General features: G+C 41.9%; 1 protein-coding gene across 1 annotated transcript in view; it reads right to left on the reverse strand.

Moving 5' to 3' along the window:
• Window positions 1-1,014: 1,014 nt before the first annotated feature.
• The window catches only part of EIF2AK2 (eukaryotic translation initiation factor 2 alpha kinase 2), a 294,290-nt gene continuing 268,944 nt past the window's right edge, over window positions 1,015-26,360 (reverse strand). Inside the window, exons 13-14 of the mRNA XM_069234526.1 lie at window positions 1,518-1,580; window positions 1,015-1,422 (exon numbers count right to left, since the gene is read on the reverse strand). Coding sequence (XP_069090627.1) covers window positions 1,312-1,422; window positions 1,518-1,580 — 174 coding nt within the window. The 3' untranslated portion in view covers window positions 1,015-1,311. The remainder of the gene's footprint in view (window positions 1,423-1,517; window positions 1,581-26,360) is intronic.

Raw genomic sequence — 26,360 nt, forward strand, 5'->3', positions numbered from 1 at the left:
TGTCTGCGTTGTCTGAAGCATAGTATTTGTACTTGAAGGGGTCTCTCCCAGTACAAAAAAAAACTATGATTTAGGACTATGCCCACTTTGCATTTGTGCTTTACAATGCAGCACACATGCAAAGTTGGAAAAACGAGAAGATCTGAAAATATTTCTCCTCGTTATGCTTGCCTCGAGAAGGCGCTGATGTTGGCGAAAATCCCTGTCAAAAATTCTTTGTTAAAAAGGATTTGCGTCAGAACCCATGAGTGGTTGCATGGGAACATCATGCACCACCCAAGGAACACCCCCTTAACGCAAAGTAACGCAAGGCAGCACATTGCATAACTTTGCCTTACTTGGGTTCCAATCTCAACGAAAATTGCGATTTGAGCTGGACTGTAAAGTACATCTGAGTACCTTACATCAGGTTTGTGCTAGAAAATAACTCAAACCTGGCACAAAGCGTTTATACATCTGGGCCTCATTTCGACTCCCAACAGCTTTTTTGTCTCTGCAATCATGTCTTAATCAAGAAGGACACAAAGGAAAATGAGGAAACGACCCATTGTAATCATGCCAGCACAAAATGTGCTCCGCGTGGAGCCTTATTATTGATGAGTCTGCACAAGCATCTGCGGTCCTTTGTTAAACAGCAGAGTGCCCCACGGCCCAAAAGGATGGTGCAAACACCCGTTGCACCCACAGGCACTTACTGAAATGCAGCCCCTTGTGACCACCTCCTATGAGGCGCAGGGCTGGAGCCTTGTACCCTGGAATGGACCTGCTCGGCAACTCCTCAACCTCTGCTCACAACTGAAAATTTAACTACTACACATTCTTCCTTTCAAATCACTAAACCACTCATACTCAGCCCCCTACAGGCTTCATCAATCACGAGGAGACTTGACGACCTGCTGACACTTCTATTCTCAGTCTTCCATGTCCCTTCTTCCTTGAGAACACAATCTTTGGAACAGCCCGAAAGGCTCAATAGTACACTGCATGGACAAAATACATGCGAAAACTGGGACCTTGTCATCTTGTCACCCTTTTATGCTCAGTGGTACGGTAGAGGTCCCTATGTAATTTATGTAAAGATGCACTGCTTGAAGCAAAAAATAAATGATAACCTAACAATCACTGATTAAGAGTTCAGCTCAGTACCCATGATATTCACTAACACCATTTAAAAATGCAGTCGTGCAATGCAGAGGTGAAACTGCTTGTGGCATTTGCAAAGGCCAGAGTAATTTATACATTTTCAATCTGAATTGATTTCTAAGAGATTTATAGGACTATACTTTCGCTTGCAGCAATATGTGGAATCCCCTAGTATGTTTTTATAGATGTTGGTTCCTTTTCCTGCAAGCTTGACAGTATATCTTGTGCTGACGGTCTCTTCGTTGGCGTTTCTGAAAGCATTCTGTGGAGCAATTTCACCTGTGAAATGAAAGGTGCAGTACACATTTATTGCAGAAATCATGGCACGGCATACACACGTTCAAAGTTTGATAAATAAGTCCGAAATAGGGTACCTCCTTTGGATACTTTTCTTTAAAGTCATCCGTGAATTTTCTGTTTCGTATATTGTCCCATTCCTAAAAATGAAAAAAAAAGAACATCTTTAAGATTTGGTAACTTTCCAACCAATACTGTATCGTAGACTGAGCCAAAAAATGATATCAGATGGCACAGTGTGAAATAATTATCATAATGCTGACCACATATATACTGAGCAAATTACAACCTGAACTGTATCTTTACATTTACTCCGATGTTAGTTTCAGCCAACTACGGTAAGGATAAGTCAACCTACCGAGTTAAAACTGTGAATTGCTGGTTCAGTAATGATCTCTGCAGGAAGTGCACTGGCCCACTGAATTACAGAATAAGCTAAATACTAGTGGCTTTTCAGCCTTAGAAACTATTTACCACTAACAGAGCTCACTCATAAAATTTATAAAATTTTGCGCACTACATTGTAAAATCTCGAAAATCCCAGAGCACATAATTCTGTGAAGAGATGGGCGAAGGTGAAGCGAAACTCGCCCCAGTTTAATACACTACGTCAACCCAGAATTTTAAATTAAAAATAGGCTCTGCTGTTGCTCAGATATAGATTGCACAAGACATGTACATTCTGACCATATTTGCATCTAAAAGACTCTCACACTTAAGGCAATCCATGAAGAATTGAAACAGGACTGCAGCCTTGCAGGTTGAGGCGTACATCTTGAGAATTTAGGGCCAGATTTACCATACTGGTGCGTGATCCTTGCACCACACAAGAGGGCGCAAGGGCGACGCAACACTAACGTCAGATTTATCAAGCCACACACCGGCCACGTTGCCTGGCCCTGCATGGCTTAATAAATCCAGAGTAAAGCAAGTCACAGCAAATCGCTTCCTTGCGTTACTCTGCGGCAGGGGAACGTTCCATGGAAGGAGTGTGGGTGTTCCCATACATACATTCGTGGATTTTGGCACATTCTCAGATTATCTATTAGTGGTAGACCTGGGAATGCTTTAAAATGCAACTCCTTCCTAGGGGAGGCCTAACGAGGACAAATATCTTTGTTTATTATTTATCCTGTTTTTTTCTCTATGGGTACTGCAATCTGCAGCACACACAGAAAGAGGAAAATGCAGGAATATGACCCTTGTGGAACAAAAACAATCCTTCTTGCAATGTAGACATCCATGACGCAAGGGTCCCTACGTTGGTGCTAAGCAGCTCAAAGTGCACCAGCGCAGGGAAAAGACAGGCATGCGTCATATTATGTTAATACAGCACATTCCTGCCTTTTCCCTTTCAAGCTGTGCAGTAAGGTGGGTTGGTGCGTTGCACTGAATGAAAGTATGATAAATCTGGGCCTTAGTTTTTGTTGAAGCTCTTGAATGACAGAGGGCCTGATTAAGATGTTTACGCTATTAATATAACAAATCCTAAAATAAACAAATTTACGTCTCACTTGTACAAATGCACTGGATAAAAAAAAAATACTCAATTTACTATTTAAACAAGTTGGCATAAGTACAGTGGAAAAACTTTATCTATTTACTCTTGACACAGCAAATGTTGCTGTAAGCATAGCACAGTTTTTTTAAATATACATTTATTTAGGATATCTGAATTTAAAAAAAGGCTCATATATATTTTATGGTAAGGCAAGATCGCAATTTTATATTAGTGAATTTAAATAAGCTCAAATATAACTTACGTTTGTAATGTGATGCAGAGTTAAACTGGGGGCCTTATTTACAAGCAGCTTGCGCCATTGGTGCATCAGTTTTTGTGACGCACTGGTGGTGCAGGCCCATCTCTACAAGGCCCCACAAAGCCACCTTGCATGGCTGTTGCTGGCCTTGTAGATATGGAGCAAGGCAACACAGCGCAAGCCGCTGCTTTGCCTTACTTTGCGTCAAATTAGTGTTCCATGGATTTAGCGGTGTGTGTTCAATGGAGTATGACACATTCCCAGATTTACAAGATTTTGTAAACCAGGGAATGCGTCAAAGCCTACGCCTCCCCAGAGGAGGCTTAAGGGAGAAACAATACGGAGAAATAACTTTATTTCTCCTTATTTTCCCCTCTTTTTATGTGTGCTGCATTCTGTAGCACACACAGAAGGAGGAAACTCCCTCCCATTGATTGTTTTTGTGCAGGAAGGTGTCTCTTTCTGCACTAAAACAATCATCCCTACAACGCAGATACCCTCGCACCATGGTGCAAGGGTGCCTGGATTGGCGCATGGCAGCCCAATGTGTACCATAGCAGGGGGAAAGGACAGGAATGCACCATTTCTCATAAATACAGCACATTCCTGCCCTTTTCTTTTGACACAGGGCAGCACTGCAGGAATCCTTGTAGTGCTACCCTGCTCCAAAACCTCGCAAATGAGACCTTGAGTATCCTAATCTACTATTATTAATAGGCATACATTTTAATTTGCAAAAGGATTTAACAAACAACAATAAAATATTTTAAACTAGTTCACACAACTGCAGAATTTCCTTATGTCAAGCAAAGATCTCAATCTGGAAGCCTCTCAGAAACTACCAATACATGAAGACCTCAAATAATAGGATAGGCATCATGATGTGCTTAAAAAACATTGGACCTCGCTTCCTCCCTCCGAAAGCATGGAGTAGCAAAGCAAGGACAATTATAATGAGACAGCCAAACTTATGAGCTGTGGCATCTACCATGGCCAAACATGCTCCTATAGATTTGGATCAAGTCTCAGAGCTACCGCAGCTGTGTATCTTTATATTCATCCATTACTGCTCAGGTACTGAAATGCTAAGAACCTTTCTAAGTGTTATGCTGAATCTGAAGTATTCATGTTCAGGTCCCCCTCCAAACTCTTGCCACAACCTTCCTTCACTTTTTGATCTTCTGCTCCAAAGCTGGTGCACCCCATTTTTTGGTCCTTGATCCCAACTGGTTGTATTCATTTTTGCTTTATCCTCTTGGCCAGCAAAGTTTCTTCCCAGCATACTCTGAATCTGTCACTTATGCACCTCATACATTACTGAGCTATACTAAATTCTGGTTTTATCTGCTAAAGAAGAAACAACACACACTATGCCTCTTAAAGCCAGACAACGCATACCAGAACAAGGGGAAGGTAGAACTTTGGGATTAAGAAAGAAACCAATGTAAAAAATGGTACATTCCATTGTGAAAGAAACACGTCAAGTTATCAGAATAAAATGTTACACATAAGAGTAAGTCAAAGCAAAGTTATGTTACATAGGCTTAGGATTCCAGCTAAAATTGATATCACATAGTACTACACCAAAATCCTCTCTTCATGGTTTAACTGTGGAAAAATAAGACCTTGGAGAATGTAAAACTATTCTGCATGCATTATCAAATGGAGTCTTAACTGTACAGTATTTGGATTGTAGGATCCCTAAAGAAAGTTGAAGTGTCAGCTTTGTTGGCATTTGTATCAACTCTGTTAAAAGATATTTAAATCAAAATGCTGATTTGAGTAATCAAAATCTAGAGTCTGTGCTTCAAGTCCCAAAAATAATATTACACTATGGGCATCTCAAATCGATATTACAGTATAGTGAACTTCTATCTCTCACAAAGGATTGGGTTTTTAGATATCTAATGAAAAAAACATCCTTGTGAAGAATTGTAATAAATTCATGAGTTAATAGGTCTTCTACTGAAGACATACAATGAGAGTTTGATATAATCTTAAATGATTGTATCTAATTGCAAAATCTCAGATTTTGGATAATGAGAAAGATGTTTTGAAGTTTTATATTAAGTTCTCTTAATTAATTTTAGTTTATACAATTAACTGTTTCAATAGGTTGTCCTTAATGTCAGAACTACTTACTTTCTATTGTATTCTCCTTTTTGATCCTCATATCAGTTTAGCTTATTTAAAGCATGAAGGTTTAATGTTATATAGTTTCTGTTTCTTTTATTTTTCCCTCCCAAGTATCCTTTTAAGATGGCAGCAGATTTAGGCATGGACAATAAGGCTATGGAAAATCTAATGAAGAAAACCGAAAAGAAAAGGAAAGTGCTACCCGTAAGCATCTGTTTGTTGTGTGTAGTGCTATACATTTGCATGCTCTGGATACTTCTGCCTTCTAGTGTTGGGCTCAAATATTACAACTTGTTTTTCTTCAAAGAAGTTTAGAGTGGCAGAATGTGCAATGACTCCTCTCTTAGTCCACAATGCAGAAGAGCACAGACTCACCCCTGGATTGTTTCCGCTCAACAAGTAGTGAAAGTGTAGTGTGAGGCTACTACTGTCTGCCATGAGCATTGTAATTCATTCAAGAAATGAAGTGTGTGAAAGTGTAATGTGCATTCATAGCCAGCTTACGGAAACGAGGGTTCCCATGTGACTCTATAGACCTACACACTAAGAACAGGTGTTTACAGGGCTAGCAACCTTATCCATTCCTAGCATATGTGGCTATAGATACACATGTTCTGCACCAACATTAGAACGGCTTTCTCCCAAGCAGTAGCTCATGGGCAGTTGATGCAGATGGTTGGAAAAATGTTATTAAACAATCCAGCCAACCATAGCCTTATGATGAGCAAAGATGTCCACACATTAATGCTTTGTAAAAGTGTGCGGTGTTGACCAGATCGCTGCTTTGTAGATGTTTGCTATTGGGATGGGGCTTCTTCTTTTATGTCAAGTGTGCCCAGGAGGTATAGTGAGCACACATTCAGCTTTATGAGAGCAAGTCTCATAATCCACCTTGCAGCGCCTGCCTCAAAATAAGGGAGACCTTTGTAGTGTTATGCAAAAGGTATGAAGAGATGGTTAGTTTTGCAGAAAGACTCTGGTCCTGATTTAGATCTCGGCAGAGGGCTTAATCCATTTCAACGGTAATGGATATCCTGTCTCCAAAACCTAAATACAATTGTTTTCTATGGTATTTAGATTTTGGTGAATGGGACATCTGTCGCCATTGCGACAGAGTAACCCCTTTGCCGAGATCTAAATCAGGCCCTTACTCCTGTCAGTATAGTACATGAGCACCTGCTCGATGTCTCAGGCGTGCAATGCCCTTTCCACTATGAATTGTGAAAAGAATTCAACTAGCTCAAAAGTCTGGTTGGTATGGAAATGTGAAACTACCGTTGGGTAACAACTTTGGATTGGTTGTAAGGACCAACCTGTCCTGTGCATCTTAATGAACAGTATTTGAATAGTGAGTACTTGTAGATGACTGATGCATCTGAGTGAGGTTATGGCTACTAAGAAAGCTAACTTCTAGGATAAAAAACATAAGCTGCAAGGGTGGTGGGGTTCAAAGGTGATTCCATTAGCATTATGAGAACCATTTTAAAATTCCACACAGGTGCTGGAGGTTTTCTGGGGGTATTACCCTCTTAAGTCTCGCCATGAACAGCTTAGCCACAGGGACTTTGAAGGTACTCTTTATTTTGAATTTATACTGCAACAGGAACTAAGTAAAAATGTATGGAGGTATAAGACCTTCTTTTTGAAGGTGTAAAAGGTAGCAGATGTCTTGAACCCTTATCTTCATGAAGACTACTTGGTTTGAGATGCAATAGTAAACACATCTCTTTCACTTGGACGCATAACATGTACATGGAGTATGCCTTCAAACTTCATGTAGTATGGTCAAACACTTATTAGGGAAGTTTAGGTAGCCAACTCTAAGATCTCAGGTGCCAGATCACTAGAATGAGCTACTTGGGGTCTGGGTGTCCAATATGGCAGTACTGTAACGTGAGAAGGTACGGCCTGTTAGGTAGCTTCTTGTGGGGATTGATGGACATTTCCAGGAGCATTGAATACCAAGGCTGCCTAGCCCAGATGGGGGCCATGGATGTCTGCCTCATCTACCTCACCATGTAGGGGATGAGTAAGAGAGGCAGATAAGCATAGGCAGTTATCCCTGACCAGTTCATCCATACGGCACCCTCCATGGACTGTGGATAAATGGAGGCAAAGCTTGGGCATTTTGCGTTTCCTGAGGTCGTGAAGAGGTCATTAGCTGGGGTTCCACGCAGCTGGAAGTACTTGTGTAGCACTTGTGGGTGAAATTTCCACTCATGGACTTGTTGAAGTGTTCTGCTTAGCAAATGTGTGCAAAGTGCTCTCCTGGCAAATGATGCACTAACAGCTGGATCTTGTTGCGTAATGCCCAGTATCAGATGTCCTGTACTAACATAGGCATCTAGGATGTACCTTTGTTTCTATTCATAATTAATAACCATAGCCATCATGTTATCTGATTGCATGAGGACTACTTTGCTTCAGACAAGGCTTGAAAAAAGCCTTGCGAGCCAGACGGAAGTCGAGTAGGTAGTTGATGAGTTGACCCTTTTATTGAGGGGTACAGGTTTCTTGAAAGGTTATGTTGGCGAGATGTGCACCCCACTCGGTGAGTGATACATCCGTAGTGATGGTCACCTGTGGAAGTGGATCCAATAAAGACCTGCTTAGCAACAGATTGTTTCTGTTCCGCCATTGCAGAGAGGATTGAGTGCTGGCCTTTGGCAAAATTAGATATTCCCAATGACCCTCCGCTTGTGACTATTGATGCTCGACACTTGGAGTGGGTACACGTGCAGTATGGCATGTGGCACAATTGCTATGCAAGAAGCCATCATACCCAAGAGCTTCGTTAACTTCATTACAGTAAGTGGATGAACCGAATGGAAAAAAGACAGGAGCTGCTGAGATGCCAAAATCCACTGCTTCGATAGTATTTAACACTGAGCCCAACAAGGCAGGATTTGTAGGGGTTGGAAAATGGATTTCTTTAAATTATGGTGAACCCCAGGCTGTGAAGTAGTGACACTGGTGTCTGAGTGCTGTTGCTAAGCCAGTCATCAAGGTATGGAGAGGCATGAATGACGCCCCTACAGAGTGAGCGACCGCCACTACCAGGCACTTTATGGAGACCCTGCGAGTTGTAGTGGCACCGAAGGGTAGGACTTTGAATTACTTATGTTGTCCATTTACCACAAAACGAAGGTACTGGTCATGGGCAGTGTGGATGGGAATATGAAAGTAGGTGTCATTCAGATCTAGCACTGTTATGAATATTCCTTGTCCTAGGAGTGAACGATGCCCTGTAGGATTGCATATGGAAGCATTTTCTCAGGATGCATCTGTTTAGCGATCTCAGGCCAGACCTCTCTGGTGATTCCGGTGGTGTGCACAGTTCCCTATAAGGTGTCTGCCTGGGCAGCCACGCATTCCGTCATTAACTGCCGCACATAGGGCCTGGATGAGAGCGCATTGCAAAAAAATAATCTGCAGAGCAACAGCAGCACCTTTGTAATGGCAAATGCAGAGTGTAAAGAAAACAAAAGGAAGACCATTGAAGTGAAACCTGTTGCTCAAATGAGAGAAACTGTTTTCTGTCAAACATGGCAAGTGTGTTGGTAATTTTGAATTGGTCATTTAAGTAATGTGATAAATGTGTCCCAGTTCATTTTATGTCTCAATAAATAACGTATTTACAATTGGCCCGACTGCAATCTGCTCTGTTGCTAAAATTTGTTTGGCATGTTCAGAAAACATGTCCAAGAGACAGGTAGCACACTGAGAGTGTTGCCTTTTTCATCACGTCTTGAGCATACCTTTGTTTTTACCCATTAGTTCTATGGGAGTGTGTTTGAAGCATAGACAAAAGACGTGGGAAGTGTGCCTCGAAATATATTTTTGGGAGGATGCTGAACTTTTAAAGCCTAAGGACATACTTAGAAACAACAAATTTCTACAACTTTTACTTGTTGGGGAGGGTGGAGAAGAGTGCGAGTTTCCTTTCTTGCCCATCCATGACATTGCAGTGACTTATTGTCTAGAATTAATACTTCAGCCACTGTAAGAGGCTGTCAGCAATGGTATGTGATAAGCTTTGTTTATGTTAAATTTGGACTTTCATGTTGGATCAATCAGTCAACAGTTGTTATAAACTGTTTTGTGCAATACTCTTTGTATGTTTGAGCTCTGAACATATTTGGGTTAACTGGTGGCACTGCCATTCTTCGGTTGTAGTTTCTATGAATGAGTTTCAGAAATTGTTAGCCATAACTTCCGAGGGTAGCTGAGTGTAATGCGTGTACAATAAAAATGCATGCAAAAAATGACGGTCCTAAACTGTGAAAACAGTGTAGGTTCTCCTTATTTTCTACCACCGTGCTGACATGCCTCAAAAGGAATTGTATATATTATTCCACTCATTACAGAGTGATATGTGGAACAAATAGATTGGAACCAAAATAAAACCTATTCTTTTCACTTTTTTCTGCAATCAAATTTATTTTTGTAAAGTGAACATAGAGTAACAGTGCTTTCCAATCTCTTTCTCATGCTGCCCTCGAGACACAACATTTGTATAAATTGAGCTGGGGCTGCCTTCAAGCTGGAGAACCCACAACATGGGCACAATGCAGTGTGAAGTCTCCACCACATGTCGAAGATCAAAACCAGTACTACCCTGTAACCTATCAATACCTATCCTCCTTTATCTCATCTTCTAATCTCACCAGTCACTTGCATGAACTCACATAACCGCCCTTCTAATTAGCTCACCTAGCTCCTACTAATTTAATCCAAAATTAATTAAATGGATGGAATGGTCTCCTTTAGAACACAAGGACTAACCCTCAATAAAAAACAATAACCCCTGGATTAACCATTAACAAGATCCTGGGAACTCGACCCTTGGAGGAGAGTCCAGGCGGACCCTCAGAAGACAGAAGAGCCAGCAGAAGCAGTCAGAGCCCCCACGAGCAACCCACTGGCAGCAGGCACAGTACGACGCAGAGAGGCCCAGTCAGCACACCTGAAGAGGAGTCCCACGTCGCTGGAGCAGCAGAGAGAAGGCTGTCCTTGCAAAGGTAGAGTGCTGGGGGCCGGGGCTACTTGAAGCCTGAAGATTCCTCGGAGCAGGGGTCAACTAACCTTGGTTGCTGCAACAGTCGCGGTGCATAGGGGTTCTGTCTTGGAGGAAGAGACAAGGACTTACCATCTCCCAAGTTGGACAGAAGGCAGAGAGAACCCAGAGGACTCCTCAGAACCACCACTTATGTTGAAGAATCTTCGCAGGTCCAGAGAACAGCAGATCCCAGCAGCCGGACGTCATTGCCTTAGGTGCCTACAGAGGCAGGGGAGTGTCCTTTTCAGTCAAAGGGAGATTCCTTGGCAGTACATAGCTAAAATGGCTTTGCCGCACTTACGAAGTCCAGGGAATTGGAACTGGAGTTTGTAGGGGCACCTCTGCTCCTGCAGGGGTGCCCACACACAGGAACCTACACCCTGCCCTTAGGGCTGGAAGGGCCTACTATAGAGGTGACTTTCAGTGATGTGGTGTAGTAACCAGCAGTGAAATGGTGCATGCACCTTTTTACTCAGGCTGCAAATGGCAGGCCTGAAGGCACAGTTTATATGAGCTCCCATCGGTAGCATAATACATGCTGCAGCCCTGGTGTACCAATGCACTGGGTACCTAAATAACATATGCTAGGGACTTACAGGGGTGTAAAGAGTACCTAGGCAACCAAATTTAGATGAGAGAGCACAATCACTGGGGTCATGGTTAGCAGGATCCCAGTGAAAACAGTCTAAGCACACTGACAAAAGGGAAAAGTGGGGGTAACCATGCCAGAAAGAGGGACTTTCCTACAACACTACACAACACTACACAAATACATTTAACAAAACCATTCACCTTTTTGACCAAATGAGCTTCTAAGCCATGACTAGCTTTGATTAATTCTTTATGTAAAGCTATATTTACTTAATCTGAAAGGTGGGTTTAAAAGGTATGATGCAGTTTTCAGTGCTGCAACAGAGCATGTGTAGGTACTTCAACAGTGCCCACACTCTCTAAGCATTTGAGAAAGAGAGAGTGTTGTTAGTTAATTTGTATTGTTAAATAGCACCCGTATAGCACATTTCTAATAAGTAGTGGGTTTTGGGAAGTGGTCAAGGCTACAGAGCTGTACCAAAATGTTCATGTATTCCCTCAATTATGAACCGCAGAGGCTCGCCCCACTGATTTATGCAGTGGATGAAAGGGAAAAATGAAATGATAATAATGTAACATTATTAATATTATATTTTTCCTCTGGAACAGGGTTAGGGCGGGGTGGGGTGGGGCGGGCTGGGCAGGACTGGAGGAGGGCTATGTGCACATAAGTGTGCATAATGCATTTCTCCACCTGGCTGTATTGAACAGCCGGGAGGAGATAGTGCACAGGGCCCTACTCCTTGTCTGAGCGCCGAAGCAGTGCGCTCAGACCAATCACGATGCTGCTGTCATGCTGTTGACAGCAGCATCATGACTGGAGAGGAGTCTGAAAGCCTTTGTGCTTCCGGAAGTCCGAGGAGAAAGGACAGACTGAACCATCTCTCCCAACATAAAGGTAAGGTTTTTTTTTAATACCCCCATGCCCGTTTGACAAGTGGCCGCCATTAGTTATGAATGCTAACTACGCAGCAAATATATGTATAGTTGGTAGCTTATATTGCAAGTGCATTTCATTGACTATGAGAGTTATAGCAATGCAAACATGGAATGAAACAGCAACATAGGAAGTGAAGGGGAGTGAGGGCTTGATTACAATTTGGTGCATAGTACACACCCACCGATAATATTTTGCAGCAAGTGTGGTAATTATCAGGAGCACATTTCAACCCACCTCTGAGTTGCAGTGCTCAGAACGTGGAAAACCTGTATTACATCAAAATTTCAAATTTCATAAAGCCCAAGATGCATTTAACACTATTTGCCCCATTTAGGTTTCACCTAGAGAGAAACCAGAGGGAATGCAAATTAAGGTACAAATGAAAGGTAACACTTGAAATAGAAATAGCAGCTCACTGGTATTCAGGGCCTGAGTGAGCCAGTGGGTAATAGAGCAAGAGTAAAAGTTAGAAAGGAGGGTAAGAATTTTAAGCTCATTATTCTTACACAGATCCTTCCAATGGGTACATTGACACTGCTGTTTGCACATTGCTCATGCGGGTACTGTGAATGGTAAAGACAATACATCTGCTCACAAAGTGGGTACATACCATCACTGAGTTTTCTGGCACCACGCAGATGTTTAGGTTTTTGATATATTTAATCATGTCATTGTTTTTATTTCTCCTTTTGCCTCTCAGGTTAACCTTTAACTAGGGGTTTCAGTCCCCCAATGTAAGTTTTTTATTTAACTTCTCACACACTACATTTATTTAGGGTTCTCCAGGTGAAGTCTAGGAGCTTTTTTCTTTTTGGTACTGAAGAAACGCCAACTGATCTGTAGGTGACAATACAGGCATGAAACATGTTGACCGGTTAAAGGACGAAATCTCCTTTCCCTGATGAGTGGAGAAACATAATTTCCTTGGACACTCCCCATTTTTAACCTTGAACTAGACACCCTAGCAACAATAAACTGATTGACGGGAGGGCCCAGAGTCAATTTTAATACATCTCCTCCAGCACTTCACTCTTCCTTGTAGGTTTAAATCTATTCCTACTTCTGACTAAGGCACTTATCAAAAGATCTCTGGCAAAGAGCCCCGTAGAGGGGCCCGTCGGACATTGCAGTGCCAGCCCGACATGGGGTAGACCTGATGATGAAGCATGACACCCACTGGGTGTGTGAGGTTTCTTGCTTCTATTTATAGAAGTGCCAAGCTGACCTGAGGTTGTCCCTGTGGAACAATGAACCTAATGATCTGGTTTTGAGTTTCATTTGTGCACACAGCTTGGAAAAGAATGCACACAGACGCTGCACTGCCGCACACCAAGAAAAATAATTAGACAGAACATTGGTGGTATGTATGGGCATTGTGGCAGTTTGGCAAAGGAGGGGGGACTGGTGGCGGTGGCGGCCGTGACTGTCTTGGTGTAGGCAGTTTGGGTGTCAGGTTTGTGTCATGCAGGGGGCCCCAAGTCAGGTACCCCGAGCGTGAAAAAAAAAAAAAAATACTTACCGGGACTTACCTGGGATGGGTCCCCCATCTTGTGGTGTCCCTCTGGTGTGAGTGGGAGTGTCCCTAGGGCCAGGGAAGGGCACCTGTAGTCTCTTTCCATGGTCTGTGACCATGGAAATATGCCTACAGGTTCCCCTAAAGCCTGCCCATCCCCAGGCATTAAATAATGGCGCTAAGCAAGCTTAGCACCATTATTTAAGGTCTCCATCCCCCCGTGCTGGATTTTAGCATGGGGATAAATATGGCGCTAAGGCATATCGTCCTTTTCTGGATGGGAATGCCTACCTTGCGTCTCATTGACGTAAGGTAGGTTTTTACGTCCAAAAAACGACGTTAACTCCATAACTTTGGCGCTAGACGTGTTTAGCACCAAAGTATAAATATGGAGTAAGGTTTGGGCTGAATTAGCGTAAAAAAAAAAAAGAAAAAAGCTAATTCAGAGCAAACCAAGTATAAATATGGGCCCGAGTGGTGAGAATAGCATGGTCCTCAGTGGCAAAGGTAGTTTGAAGGAAAATTCTGCAATGAGGACAGGGGACGGGGGTGCCATTTCTGGCACATTTGGGCAAAGCAAGTGCTGAAAGCCGAGGATGCAGGAAATTGTTCTAGTGTACAGCAGGAACATACAGAGACACAACAAGAAGTACAAGCTGATGAATTCAAAGTAAAAGGAGCTATTCTTTGCTGGAGAAAAGCCTTTTTTGATATGGCAACAGCTGGGCTGAGGCACAGCCTGTCAGTATGCCAGGGTAGCACTGCACAACTGAGGGCACCTGAGCAAAGGGCATTGCTAGGAGATGAAACATAGACCCTTTGTTGTGACTGGTGCCACAGAGGAACTGATCCTTTCCACTGACTTGGTGTGGTAGCAGAGCGTGCTGGTGGAGGTGGTGGGTAACCCAGGAAATGACTGTCACTGGCAGTGGCTAACGCGGTGTTCAACTAAGCCTCTTCATGGTTAACCGACTGGTGAGTCTAGTGGTCAAAGTGCCTCACAAGGTGAACAAAAGCAAAAAACTATAAAGCACAAGGGCAACTATTTATACCATATTTAACACTCTCCTCTCAGTGACCTATAGAAGAAGTAGATATATGCAACTGCCACCTTGCTAGCTTGACATATTGGGAGTTGCTACTAGTAGAACTCTTCAGTGCTGAGTAGTGATAAGATGAGTAATTATCTGTCAAACAGCTCCCACTGGCAGAAACAGAGTTTTCATCTGTTTCCCTGTATGCAAATATGTGTGCACTGCTCCCACAAGCACAATTTAAATAAGCTCCCTGCTTCTGGGAACAATGCTGGCTAGGACCTTGATGCTCCTGCCACGATCACTATCTCTCTCTTCTATCCCATAATCGGATGGTAGGGAGAGAAAGAACGAGATATTGTCATTGCATGGTCTCACCATGCAATGACTTCAAAGAGCAACTAGCAAGATGGCTGGTACAAATGTTATAGTTGCATTTGGATACAGAGTGGAACAATGTCACTTCTAGACCAATTGGCAAGGTCTTGTCCTGTTACTCAGTAGGCTGAAAGTTCAAATCCTGGTATCACTTGGCAGTGTGTTTGTATATTTACTAGTCTTTCCAAATATCACATTCTTAGTATATCATTCATCAAAGCCTAAAAAACTCTCTCTCTCTCTCTTCCTCTCACTCTCTCTCTCAATTTCTCTTTTTCAATCTTTCTCCCATTCACACACCCACTCAGACCCTTACGCAGCTGCTCAAAGACCGACTCTGGCACTCACAGACCCTTGTGCACCCACTCACAGCCCCACTCAGACACTCACGCACCTACTCACAGACCCACTCAGACTATCACACACCAATTCACAGACCTACTGAAACCCTCACGTACTCACTCACAGACCCACACAGACACTGACACACCCACTCACAGACCCACTAACACACTGATACTCTCACACCCAGATAGGCACTCTCACAGCCACTCTCACACCCAGATACACCCTCTCACACCCAGAGAGACAGGCTGCAGCCAACTCCTGCTGCGCACGGCTGGGTGAATACTGGGGTTGGCTACAGGGTCTGGCCTGTGGCCAACCCCCGCCGTGCACGGCCAAAGGGCATTCAGTGGTTGGATTAACATATAGCAATAAAAATTACTTTACGTTAAAAAAAACATAGAAAGTCAGGGACATTACAAGGACTTTATAGTTAGGAAATATCATTTTAAAAAACATAGAAATTCGCTTTAAAAAACAAAGGTTACAGGGACGTTATAGTTAGGCTCACATAGAAATTCACCTGTTATAGTTAGAGTTATCACAAGTAACTATAACACGTGCCCTAAGGCAACTATAGCTCGCACCCTTGCTATGCACTGCTAATTACCCAACAAATTATGGCACTCATGACACCTTTGATAACATCATTGAGAATATCAATGTAATATTTGCAGTAAACTTTTTGAGCAAAAAAGTGCATGGCGGGGGCACAAGTTATAGTTAACTTAGGGTAAGAGTTATAGTTACTTGAGATAACTCACAGGTGAATTTCTATGGCTATGTAAGTTTAAAATGTGAGGCTAACTATAATGTCCCTGTAACCTTTGTTATTTTAAGTGAATTTCTATGATTTTTTAAACTAAAAGCTTGGTGCTTGAAAAAACACTGTTTCATTGTCTTGGACTTTCTATTTTTGGGAATTGTAAATAATTAGTTTACTGTCTCTTTGATCTCCAGTCTAGTGTAGTTTGATATAAATTAACTGGGGAATCCAAGATAGCTAATTGTATGGATGATACGTATCATATTGAAGTACATTCTAGCTGTTAGGGATCGCCAGTGGAGCCTTATTATGTTCTGATTTCTTAGTGCCTGTACAAATGTGAGCTGATGTAGGAAGTATAGCTTAGAGAAGTGCTATGGCTGATTTGAGCAAATCACATAGTAGAGCTTTAACTTCATACAGATGGACAACAACCAGCGCTATAACAGCTGTTCTGAAATTTGTGGAAGCACCAAAAGGGTTAGTTGGAAGGGTCTAGTTTTGTGAATTTTGCAGATATGATGTGCCATACTTAGTTACTGGTCAATAATGTAATTGGTTTAGGAGAGATACCAAGTTCTGCAAGAACTCTGCCATTTTGAAGCAGGACACAATGTGTCTTTGAAGTGCATGAGAATGAATTCTGTTTTATAGGATTTAATTTTAGAGGAATGTAGCCTTCAAAATTATGAGATATTGTAGTAGGATTTTTAGGTATTGAATGCTAGTATGATTGGAGACTTTGAAGCATAGCTGTTTAACATCTGCATATTGGTGCACAATAATATTTTACTGTGCAATATTAGGCTTGGTGGCTCCATCTAGAAGTTAAAGGGGAGGTATAAAGAATGGAGCCTTGTGGAACACCATATGTAATTGGTAGGGAAGGTCTCTGGAAGAGATGAATTTTACAAACTGGGCCCTAGATGAAAGCAAGGAAAAAAACATTTCAGTACTCACTTGACTCCTAATCCTCTCTCTAGTTGAAACGATATTTAATAGGGTCTAAAGGTTAATGGTGTTGAAATTGGCTTAAAGAACCAGCACCAACAGGAGACACAAATATTCTTCATTGAGTAGATTTAGAATATTGTTAAGAATTTGTAGGTTTGCTCTTTCCGTGTTGCATTTGGGGTGAAATTTAGAGTGAAAGGAGTTTAGTAGATTTTGGGCAGTGATGTGCAAAATAAGCTGTACAGAAATAGCATTCTTAATGATTTTTAGATGGGAAAAAGTTTAGAAACTGACTTTTTGAGTTTTTGAAGTTTTGCCAGAGTATCCTTTTGTTCCTGAGTAGGAATGGGTTGTGACCAATTTTAGGAAGGATAGAACTGTGCTTTCTTCAAAGGGATAGAAGCTGATTTTTAGAATGAGGGGCAGAGGCTTAAATGCTTGGGGCATGCTTCAGAATGTTTCCTGGAATATGATTGTCACCAAATGTTACGAGTTTAATAGAAGTAATTTACTTTTTATTTTTATTTACATGGTACTTTGGCGAACAATATGCTCTCCAGAATAAATTACAGGCTAGAGAATGTACAAGATAATTAAGACACAAAACAATTCATACATGTATAGAAAAAAACAGACTCCCAAAAATATAATGATACCTTCTCAAAGGTAATGCATTGTTGAGCTGGCCTAGCAGTAACTAAAGGTGAAAGCCAAATCAAAATTCAAATACATCAGGGTTTCAACCCAAACCCTTCCCAGATAACACAGTCCAACAGAATGTCATACCCCCGTCATATAAACAATCATATGGCTATAAACATAAAGTGCAATCATAGATAGTACGATATTATCCTTAAAGTGACATGTTCTCTGTGTAAACAAGCAGTAGTTAAAGTGCAAGGATCCAAAAGAGCAGATATTTAATCCTGTATCATCTTGCTCGCCCTTAATCAGTGGGAAGGAAACACCAGAACCATTCAAACTTTTTGAGTTGGTTGTTTCTTTTGGCATAAGCTTACTCAAGCTGTGTTACCATAGCCATTTTCCCATGCCATTGAGCAAAAGATGGACACCTCAGAGTTTTCCAAAATTTTAAAATAAGTAATCTGACCTTGCTACTGAAACAGCTAAACAAAATACATTTTTGTTCACCCCTTAAAAAGCCCCATTATTACAAAGAAGCCCAAAACGGACTACTAATAGGTCTGGTGGCACTCTTTTAAAAACATTTTCATAAAATCAAACATCTCATTTCAAAATGGCTGCACAACTGGACATTGATAGAAAATATGACCCCAATCACCTTGCACCGTCGTAGAACATCTAAAACATTTATTAGGGACGTTAGAAAAAAACATTCACTCAAAAATTGTGGTGTTACATAAAGTGTTCATCTAACAAATAAATTCCATTCTTGTACAATTTGCTACTCTAAACAGTTTATGGCCAATACACTGTTGCAAGGTAATAGCACATGCTGAAACTGATGCTACCTTATGAATCAATTTTGGAATAATTCCTTCCTGAATTTTCTGAAGTAACACCTTGTACCAATTACCAAGTCCTATCATTTTCCTAAAAAATAATTTGAACAAGTGCTGGGCAAACTGGTCTATATCAGGGTAGAATCCTGCAAGAAACTAGAAATTTGCATAAGGCTAAACCATAATACAGAAGCGCTCTCATAAAACAGGGGGGGCTACTTGGTGCCAATTACTTCACCGATTGTTTAACATAAAGTTTGATAAGGAGCTAAAAGAATGTCTCTTTCAAAGTTTAATTAGGTTTTCTGAAAGAACTGGCCCAAAACTACTTCAATCCAGCAAAGAAAATAATGCATGGCAACAAAATAGATTATATTTAGGGCTTCCAGTTTTCAGTTTTTACTGATTTTTACAGATAAATATAGACAGAAAATAATCTATTTCCTGTCTGTAGTTATTCTTAACAGCGGAAAAATACAGAAAATTGTGCTTCTTCTGAGTCACTCTCCTTGTTGTCCTTTATGAATTCCAGACCCCCTGCTAAGCAGATAGACACCATGGGGATTCAAAAACAGGATGAATTTCCTTAAATACAGGCATATATTAACATATATTTGTATATTTGAATATACTAACATATATTTATATATAATGCTAATACTTACCTGTCGGTGTAGTGTTTTGTTATATTTGGCTGCTTAATTTGCTCAAATGTAAGAATGTATTAAATTATGAGTGCATGTTTGTCGGTTAAATAAATGTAGAAATATACCAATTTAAGACTCCATTTATTCTCAAAACATAAAATAAATATGGATAAATACCAATACAATGGCCAAAAAATAAATATGGATAAATACAGATGAAAATGTTTAAAAAGAAATACCATAAAACCGGGAGCCCTAATTATATTTTAACCCAATTTCATTTCTTCGTAAAAATAATTTCCTTCATGACATCATATCTAGTTTTTGGGACACTTCCACGTTCTCAAGAAAAATGCAAAGTGACTAACTCTTTAACCATTGCCTCTACAAAACTACTGTTTGGAGAAAGTGGATCCACATACAAACGAGAATGAGAATTGACAACGGTAGCCTGATAACATACATAAAATTCAGGTAAGGTCAGCCCACCCACTTTCCCTTGCTCTTTATACTTCATTAGATGGTGGTCAGACTGACTGGTGTTTTTAATTAAGCAATCGATCTCCCTGAAATAGTTCTTACTGAGCTTGATCAGAACATTAAAATATAAAAGTAGAAACAGGGGTTGAATTGACATCTTTATTAAGGCAACCTGGCCTATGATTGATAAAGTTAAATGATGTCCTAAAGGTAAAAGGTGTCATTACTCTAGCAATTTCTTAACTTTAGACAATGTTGCACAATAACTTAATTCATAAAGGTGTATGGGCCACATGTACGTAGCTGTTTTCTTGTTGCAAACAGCCCGTTTTGCAGAATCGGGCAGTTTGCGTGAAGAAAAAAGCATTTTGGTATGTAGAAACCCTATTTTGCAATTCAGTAATCTATTTACCGAATCGCAAAATCAGTTTGTGACTCGCAATTGGGAATGGGTGTTCCCTTTCTAATTGCGAGTTGCAGTGCGATGTATGATTGTTTTATGACCGTGAATGCGGTCACAAAACAGTCGCACTTAGCAGCAATTTCAAATTGGTGCTAACCCATTCGCAAACGGAAAGGGGTCCCCATGGGACCCTTTCCCCTTCGTGAATGGAAGTGAAAATATTTTTTCAGAGCAAGCAGTGGTACCACGGACCACTCTGCCTGCTCTGAAAAAATGAAAAGAATACTTTTCATTTTTGTTTTTGAAATGCATCCTGTTTTCCTTTAAGGAAAAAGGACTGCTTTTCAAAAAAGAAAACTGTTGTTTTATTTAAAAGTAGTCACAGACATGATGGTCTTCTGTCCCCAGCAGGCCGCCATCCCTGTGAGAGCTGCCATTCCTAATGGAGTTGCAAATTGCGACCTACCTCATGAATATTTATGAGGTAGGTCAATTGCGACCCCATTGGGACTGGCAAACAGTGTCATGGACAACATTGTACATCAGGTTTTGCAAGTCGCACATTGCAAGGCGCAAAACCTATAATTTGTATATGTGGCCCTAAAATATTAGAGGTCACAAACACCCCAAGATACCTGGTGGGACGGATGGGGGACTACTGACCCCTGATTATGACAGGAAGATCCTCCTGCGAAAAACACTAAGAATAATTTATGAGTAATTTTGATTGATCTTATACCTCCCATAAGCCTCACTTCATTGATTCTATTGAATGTTATTTGGATATTTGCTTTTGTTACATCCAAAAACAAGATAATATAATCTGCAAAAAGTTTTAACTTGGTCATACCAGGAACTAGGAGTAAAATGAATTCATCATTCCTTTAAAGGAATTGCTCAGTGAAAAATGTAAATAAAACCGGCAAAATGGGGCAGCCTTGACAGGTCCCCGGAGAAATAGGAATTTGACCTGCATTGCATGATTTGATAACATACCTAGATAATGCTCCTGTGAACAGATTCTGCAGTCTTTAAAAATTGATCAGGGAATCCAAACTTCCTCAAAATCTGAAATAATACTGCCTAATTTACCAAATAGGAGGCCATCTCAGCATCAACCATAACGGTTCTTCTATTAATTGAAAAATAATCTATGACCTGAATCAAATAGCTGGTATTAGTCACAATTGACTTATGAGGGAGAAAGCCACTCTGATCTCTATGCATCAGCATTTGGGCCCCAGGAGCTAAACAATTAATTAAAATGTTCATCAAGAGTATACAATCCATGCTTAGCACGTTGCCTATATGAATTAGGATTAAAAAAACTTTAGTACAATAGATTCTTTTAACGTTTTAGAGGTAAAACAGTCAGAGAGTATTTTGTTACAAAGTTTGATAAAAAAACTGAAGGGGACATATTTCTCATACAGCTCAACAGGAATGCCATCATTCCCTTCTGCCTTGATGTTAGCCATAGAGGCAAAGGCCTCACAAGATATAATCACCTAAATTGGTTAATTAAATGGTCTTGTTGTTCAGATGAGGTAATTTTGTAATGGCATTGTCAGGAACCTGGATAGGAGCCTGATAAAGTGTGAAGTAATGGTTAAAAAAATCTTTTGAATAGCATCACAATCAGAAATAGGAGAACTGGTAGCCGGTTCCAACACCTCAAGTATCTTATTAGCACTGGCACTACATTTCACTGACCATGCTAAAACTCTACCCACATGTTCACTTTCCTCATATTCTTTTTGAAACACAGACCTTTCGTTAACTACTTCTTCCTTTAAGGAGTTGTCGCACAACTTTTTCCTAGCCAAGCTTAGCGACTTTCTGGGAAAGGGACAAGACACAATTGAGTAAATCCTAGTTTCCTTCTCAAATTTATCTTGCAGTTGTTTAATAAGCAATTCACAAGACTTGGCTCCTCTAAAGGCAATAACCTGGCCCTGAAACCATACTTTAAAAGCTTCCCAACCCATTAATTTAGGAGCAGAGCTATCATTCAACCTAAAAAACTCTTCTATAAATATCTCAAACTCCCTTTTCCAGATATCATCTGTTAAAAGAGACCTATCAAACAACTATCTTTTAATCTAGGTTTAGTCAAGCTAATTCCGAGCTGAATGGACACTATTGAATGATCTGAGAAGCTATTACCTAAAATTTGTGTGCCTAAACTGGTAAGGAAAGAGGTAAATGAAAAGAAAATCAATCCGTGTGGCTGATTTAAAATGCTTCAATCAAGTAAACTGTCTAAGGATAAGATCTGCAGATCTCCACTGATCCAACAGTCCATAATCTTTCTTGATTCTCTCTGCAAAAGCAACTGATTCATTTTTAGCTGACTTTTATCTTTTTCAGAGGCAGTCATTGGTGGATTCTAGAACAAATTAAAATCCCATCCCATTATAATCGATCCTCTCACCTCAATTAGAGTTGCATAAATTTGTTGTAAAGATAGAGTAACATCCTCTATGGGGCCATAATAATTGATAAAGTTAAAGATCTGTGTTTCCAGTAAAGCAACAACCCAAAGCCATTGCTCCTGGTTATCTCTTTTGATACTCATAACTTCCCAACTGAGGAATTAAAAACAAATATATACTCTGCGGCATGCCACTTTAACGGATGAAAAATTAGCATGAAAAAGCAAAGAAGGATACTTATTTTGGGGGCTTTAGACTTCAGATGAGTTTCCTGCCAAAAGATTATGTTGGAGTTAAATATTCTAACCAGCTAACAGTTGCTATGTACTTTTCGTAAATTCCCCAAACCATTAATATTGCAAGCAATTACCTTAATCAATCCTACCATCACACAGATAATTAAAACAGATTCTCAAATGTCACACATAAATACATTACTTCATGTAGTACACCCATGAAAGCACAATAATTTAACTTACTAGTACCACAATTTTTTTCTGTACCCTCACCTAGTGCATACAAACCCTCACCATCACCCTATCCCCAACTAACCCATTCCCCAAACCCAACTATACCTCTCCACCCTTGAACCACAAATCCACCCTCCAGAAGAATATCCCTATTGACACCCTCCTGTGCCCTTCACCCCCATTCAGTTGGTGTCCTGCTATGGCACCTTCAAGCTCCGCAAATGCCTCACTCCAACCCATCCTCACCATCTTAGCCGCATGTCTTGTAGCCTACAATTAACAGCCCTTCAAGCTCATCTGAACCTATTTTAATAAATCACTGGCTTCTACAACTGAAGAAAACAACCAAAAGGACCCTTATTGAGTACGTTTAGTTTGGATTGCTGATGAATGCCCGCTTGAACACCCCTGCTTTGAATAAACCAATCTGTTCCTTTAATTCTGTTCTTTGACGAGCTGCTGCAGTGAACGTGAAAAATCTCAAATTTTGGGCTGTCTTCCAATAAAAATGTCTTCTGTTGGATGGCCCTAGACAGAAACTGGTCTTTGACTTTATAGTCCATAAAGTTCAGCAGAATTGTGTGTGGCTGGTTCATATTTGGAGTTGGCTGAGAAGGGACCTGATGGGCCTGTGTTATTGATAAATCGGTTGGGGGATTGGTGAGAACATGTTATTCAAAGTCTCATTCAAAGTATTGACCCCTCACTTCCTGAGCCTCCTTATTCTCTAGAATGCCCACACATCTTAGATTTGAGTGTCATGAATGATTTTCAAACTCATCCAGTTTTATTCTCAGTGTGGAGAGTTCTTTACCAGCAGCATTGTAGGAAAGTGCCAAGGTTGGCATGGTTATCCCCCCACTTTTTGCCTAATGTTGATGCCAACTTTGATTGAAAATGTGCTGGGATGCTGCTAACAAGGCCCCAGTACCACTGTTCTTTCCCAAAATCTGTACCTTTGTTTCCACAATTGGCACACCCTTGGAACACTGTTACGTCCCTTGTAAAAGGTACCCATGGTACCAAGGGCCCTGTGGCCAGGGAAGGTCCCCAAGGGTTGCAGTATGTATTATGCCACCTTAGGGGACCCCTCACCAAGCACATGTACTCTGCGCCTTTGCAGCTTGTATCTGCTGGTGGGGAGAAAAAGGCAAAGTCGACACAGCACCCCTATCAGGGTGTCATGCCCACAAACCACTGCCTGTGGTATAGGTATGACACTCCTCTAGCAGGGTGTACAATACCACAGGTGAGGGCACAGCTGCATGAACACTATGCCCCTACAGTGTCTAAGTCCATTCTTAGTCATTGTAAGTACAGTGTAGCCATAATGAGTATATAGTCTAGGAGTTTATCATTACGCACTCCACAGCTCCATAATGGCTTCACAGAATACTGGGAAGTTTGAAACAAATCCTGTCCTGTGTGGAGGTGCTTCACACCTCACCCTTGCAAGAACTGTAATACCTGGCGGTGAGCCTCAAAGGCTCCAGCCTCGGGTTACAGTGCCCCAGTCCCTCCAACTAGTGGAGTTGCCCCCCCCAGACAAAGCCCCACTTTTGGCGGCAAGTCTGACAGGCAAATTAGGGAAAACAGCTCCAGCTAGGACCATCCCTAAGGTGTCCAGAGCAGAATCCTCCATCTTCGTTTGGAGGTCAGGGACCAATAGGGTTAGGTTTATGCCCCCCTCCCCAAAGGGAGTGGGCACAGAAAGGGTATAGCCACCCTCAGGGACAGTAGCCATTGCCTACTGTCCCCTGGCCCCTGTAATGCCCTAAATCTTGAACCCAGCTCACCAGATTACTGGTGACCTGACAAGAAGAAGACAGACTGCACAGCTGAAGTCCCCAGCAGAGAAGAATGAAGACGACACCTGATTTGGCCCCAGCCCTACTGGCCTGTTTCTTGCTTCAAAGAACCTGCAAAAGAACAGCAACGCATCCAGTGGTACCAGCGACCTCTGCCAAGCTCCAGAGGACTGCCCTGCGCTTGAAAGGACCAAGAACTCCTGTGGACATCGGCCCTGTCCAAGAAAAAACAACAACTAAGGACTCCCACCTCACTCCGAATGCGTGAGTTCTAACCACTCTGCACCCGACGCCTCTGGCCCGTGTCCAGGTAGCCCAACCAGCTAAAGAGAGTACCCAGGTGATTGCGAGCAAGTGTCTACCCTGGGTTGACCTAAAAAACAGTATAACTTATTGATTTCAAACAAAGTACTGTTGATACGAATATACGTTGAAACAACGCCTGCTGGAACCACGCATGCCTGAACAACGCGTTCAGAACAACGACTGCATTGTTACCACTAATGCCTTTACCACGAATGCCTTAACAACGATTTTTCATTGTAAAGGAATGCCTGGAACGGCATGTATGGTTCCAGGATGCGACTCTCCTGACCCCCCCCACCTCTGCCCCTAAAACTACCACAATCTCTTACCCTGTCCCTAAAACTACCCTGACCCCCACCCCACCCCTAAAACCTAAACTACCCTGACCCCCACCACACCCCTAAAACCTAAACTACGCTGACCCCCCACCCTGCCCCTAAAACCTAAACTATCCTGAACCCCCACCCGCCCCTAAAACCTAAATTACCCTAACCACCCACCCTGCCCCTAAACCTACCCCAATCCCCCACCCGCCCCTAAAACTACACCAACCCCCACCCCTAAAACCTAAACTACCCTGACCCCCACCCCACCCCTAAAACCTAAACTACCCTGACCCCCCACCCGCCCCTAAAACCTAAACTATCCTGAACCCCCACCCCGCCCCTAAAACCTAAATTACCCCACCCCCCACCCTGCCCCTAAACCTACCCCAACCCCCCACCCGCCCCTAAAACTACACCAACCCCCACCCTTAAAACCTAAACTACTCCAACCCCCACCCCGCCCCTAAAACTTTCCGACCCACCCCTAAAACTACCCTGCCCTGCCCCTAAAACCTAAACTACCTCGACCTTACACTCTGTCCCTAAATTTACCCCGACCCTGCCCCTAAAACCTAAAACTACTCCGACCCCCCACCCCGCCCATAAAAACTAAAATGACCCGACCTCCATACCCCTGCCCCTAAAACTACAGCGACCCCTCACCCCTCCCCCTAAAACTACCCCAAACCGGCACCTAAAACCTAAACTACCCCACCCTGCCCCTTAAACTACCACGACCCCCACCCCGCCCCTAAAACCTAAAACTACCCCAACCCCCCACCGCCCCTAAAACTTAACCTACCCCAACCCTCACCCTCGCCCCTGAAACTATCCCTACCCCTAAAACCTAAACCTACCCTGCCCCCACCCACCCCTAAAACTGAAACTACCCCATCACACACCTAAAACTACCCTGACCACCCCACCCTGCCCCTAAAACTGCCCCGAACCCCTACCTGACCCAAAAAACTACCCTAACCCCGACCCATCCTTAAAACCTAAATTACTTAACCTCCCAACCCTTATAAATCAAAACTCCCCCAACCCTTATAAATCAAAACTCCCCCCAACCCTAAAACTAACCC

Source organism: Pleurodeles waltl, chromosome 5, assembly GCF_031143425.1.
Source record: "Pleurodeles waltl isolate 20211129_DDA chromosome 5, aPleWal1.hap1.20221129, whole genome shotgun sequence".
Lineage (NCBI taxonomy): Eukaryota > Metazoa > Chordata > Amphibia > Caudata > Salamandridae > Pleurodeles > Pleurodeles waltl.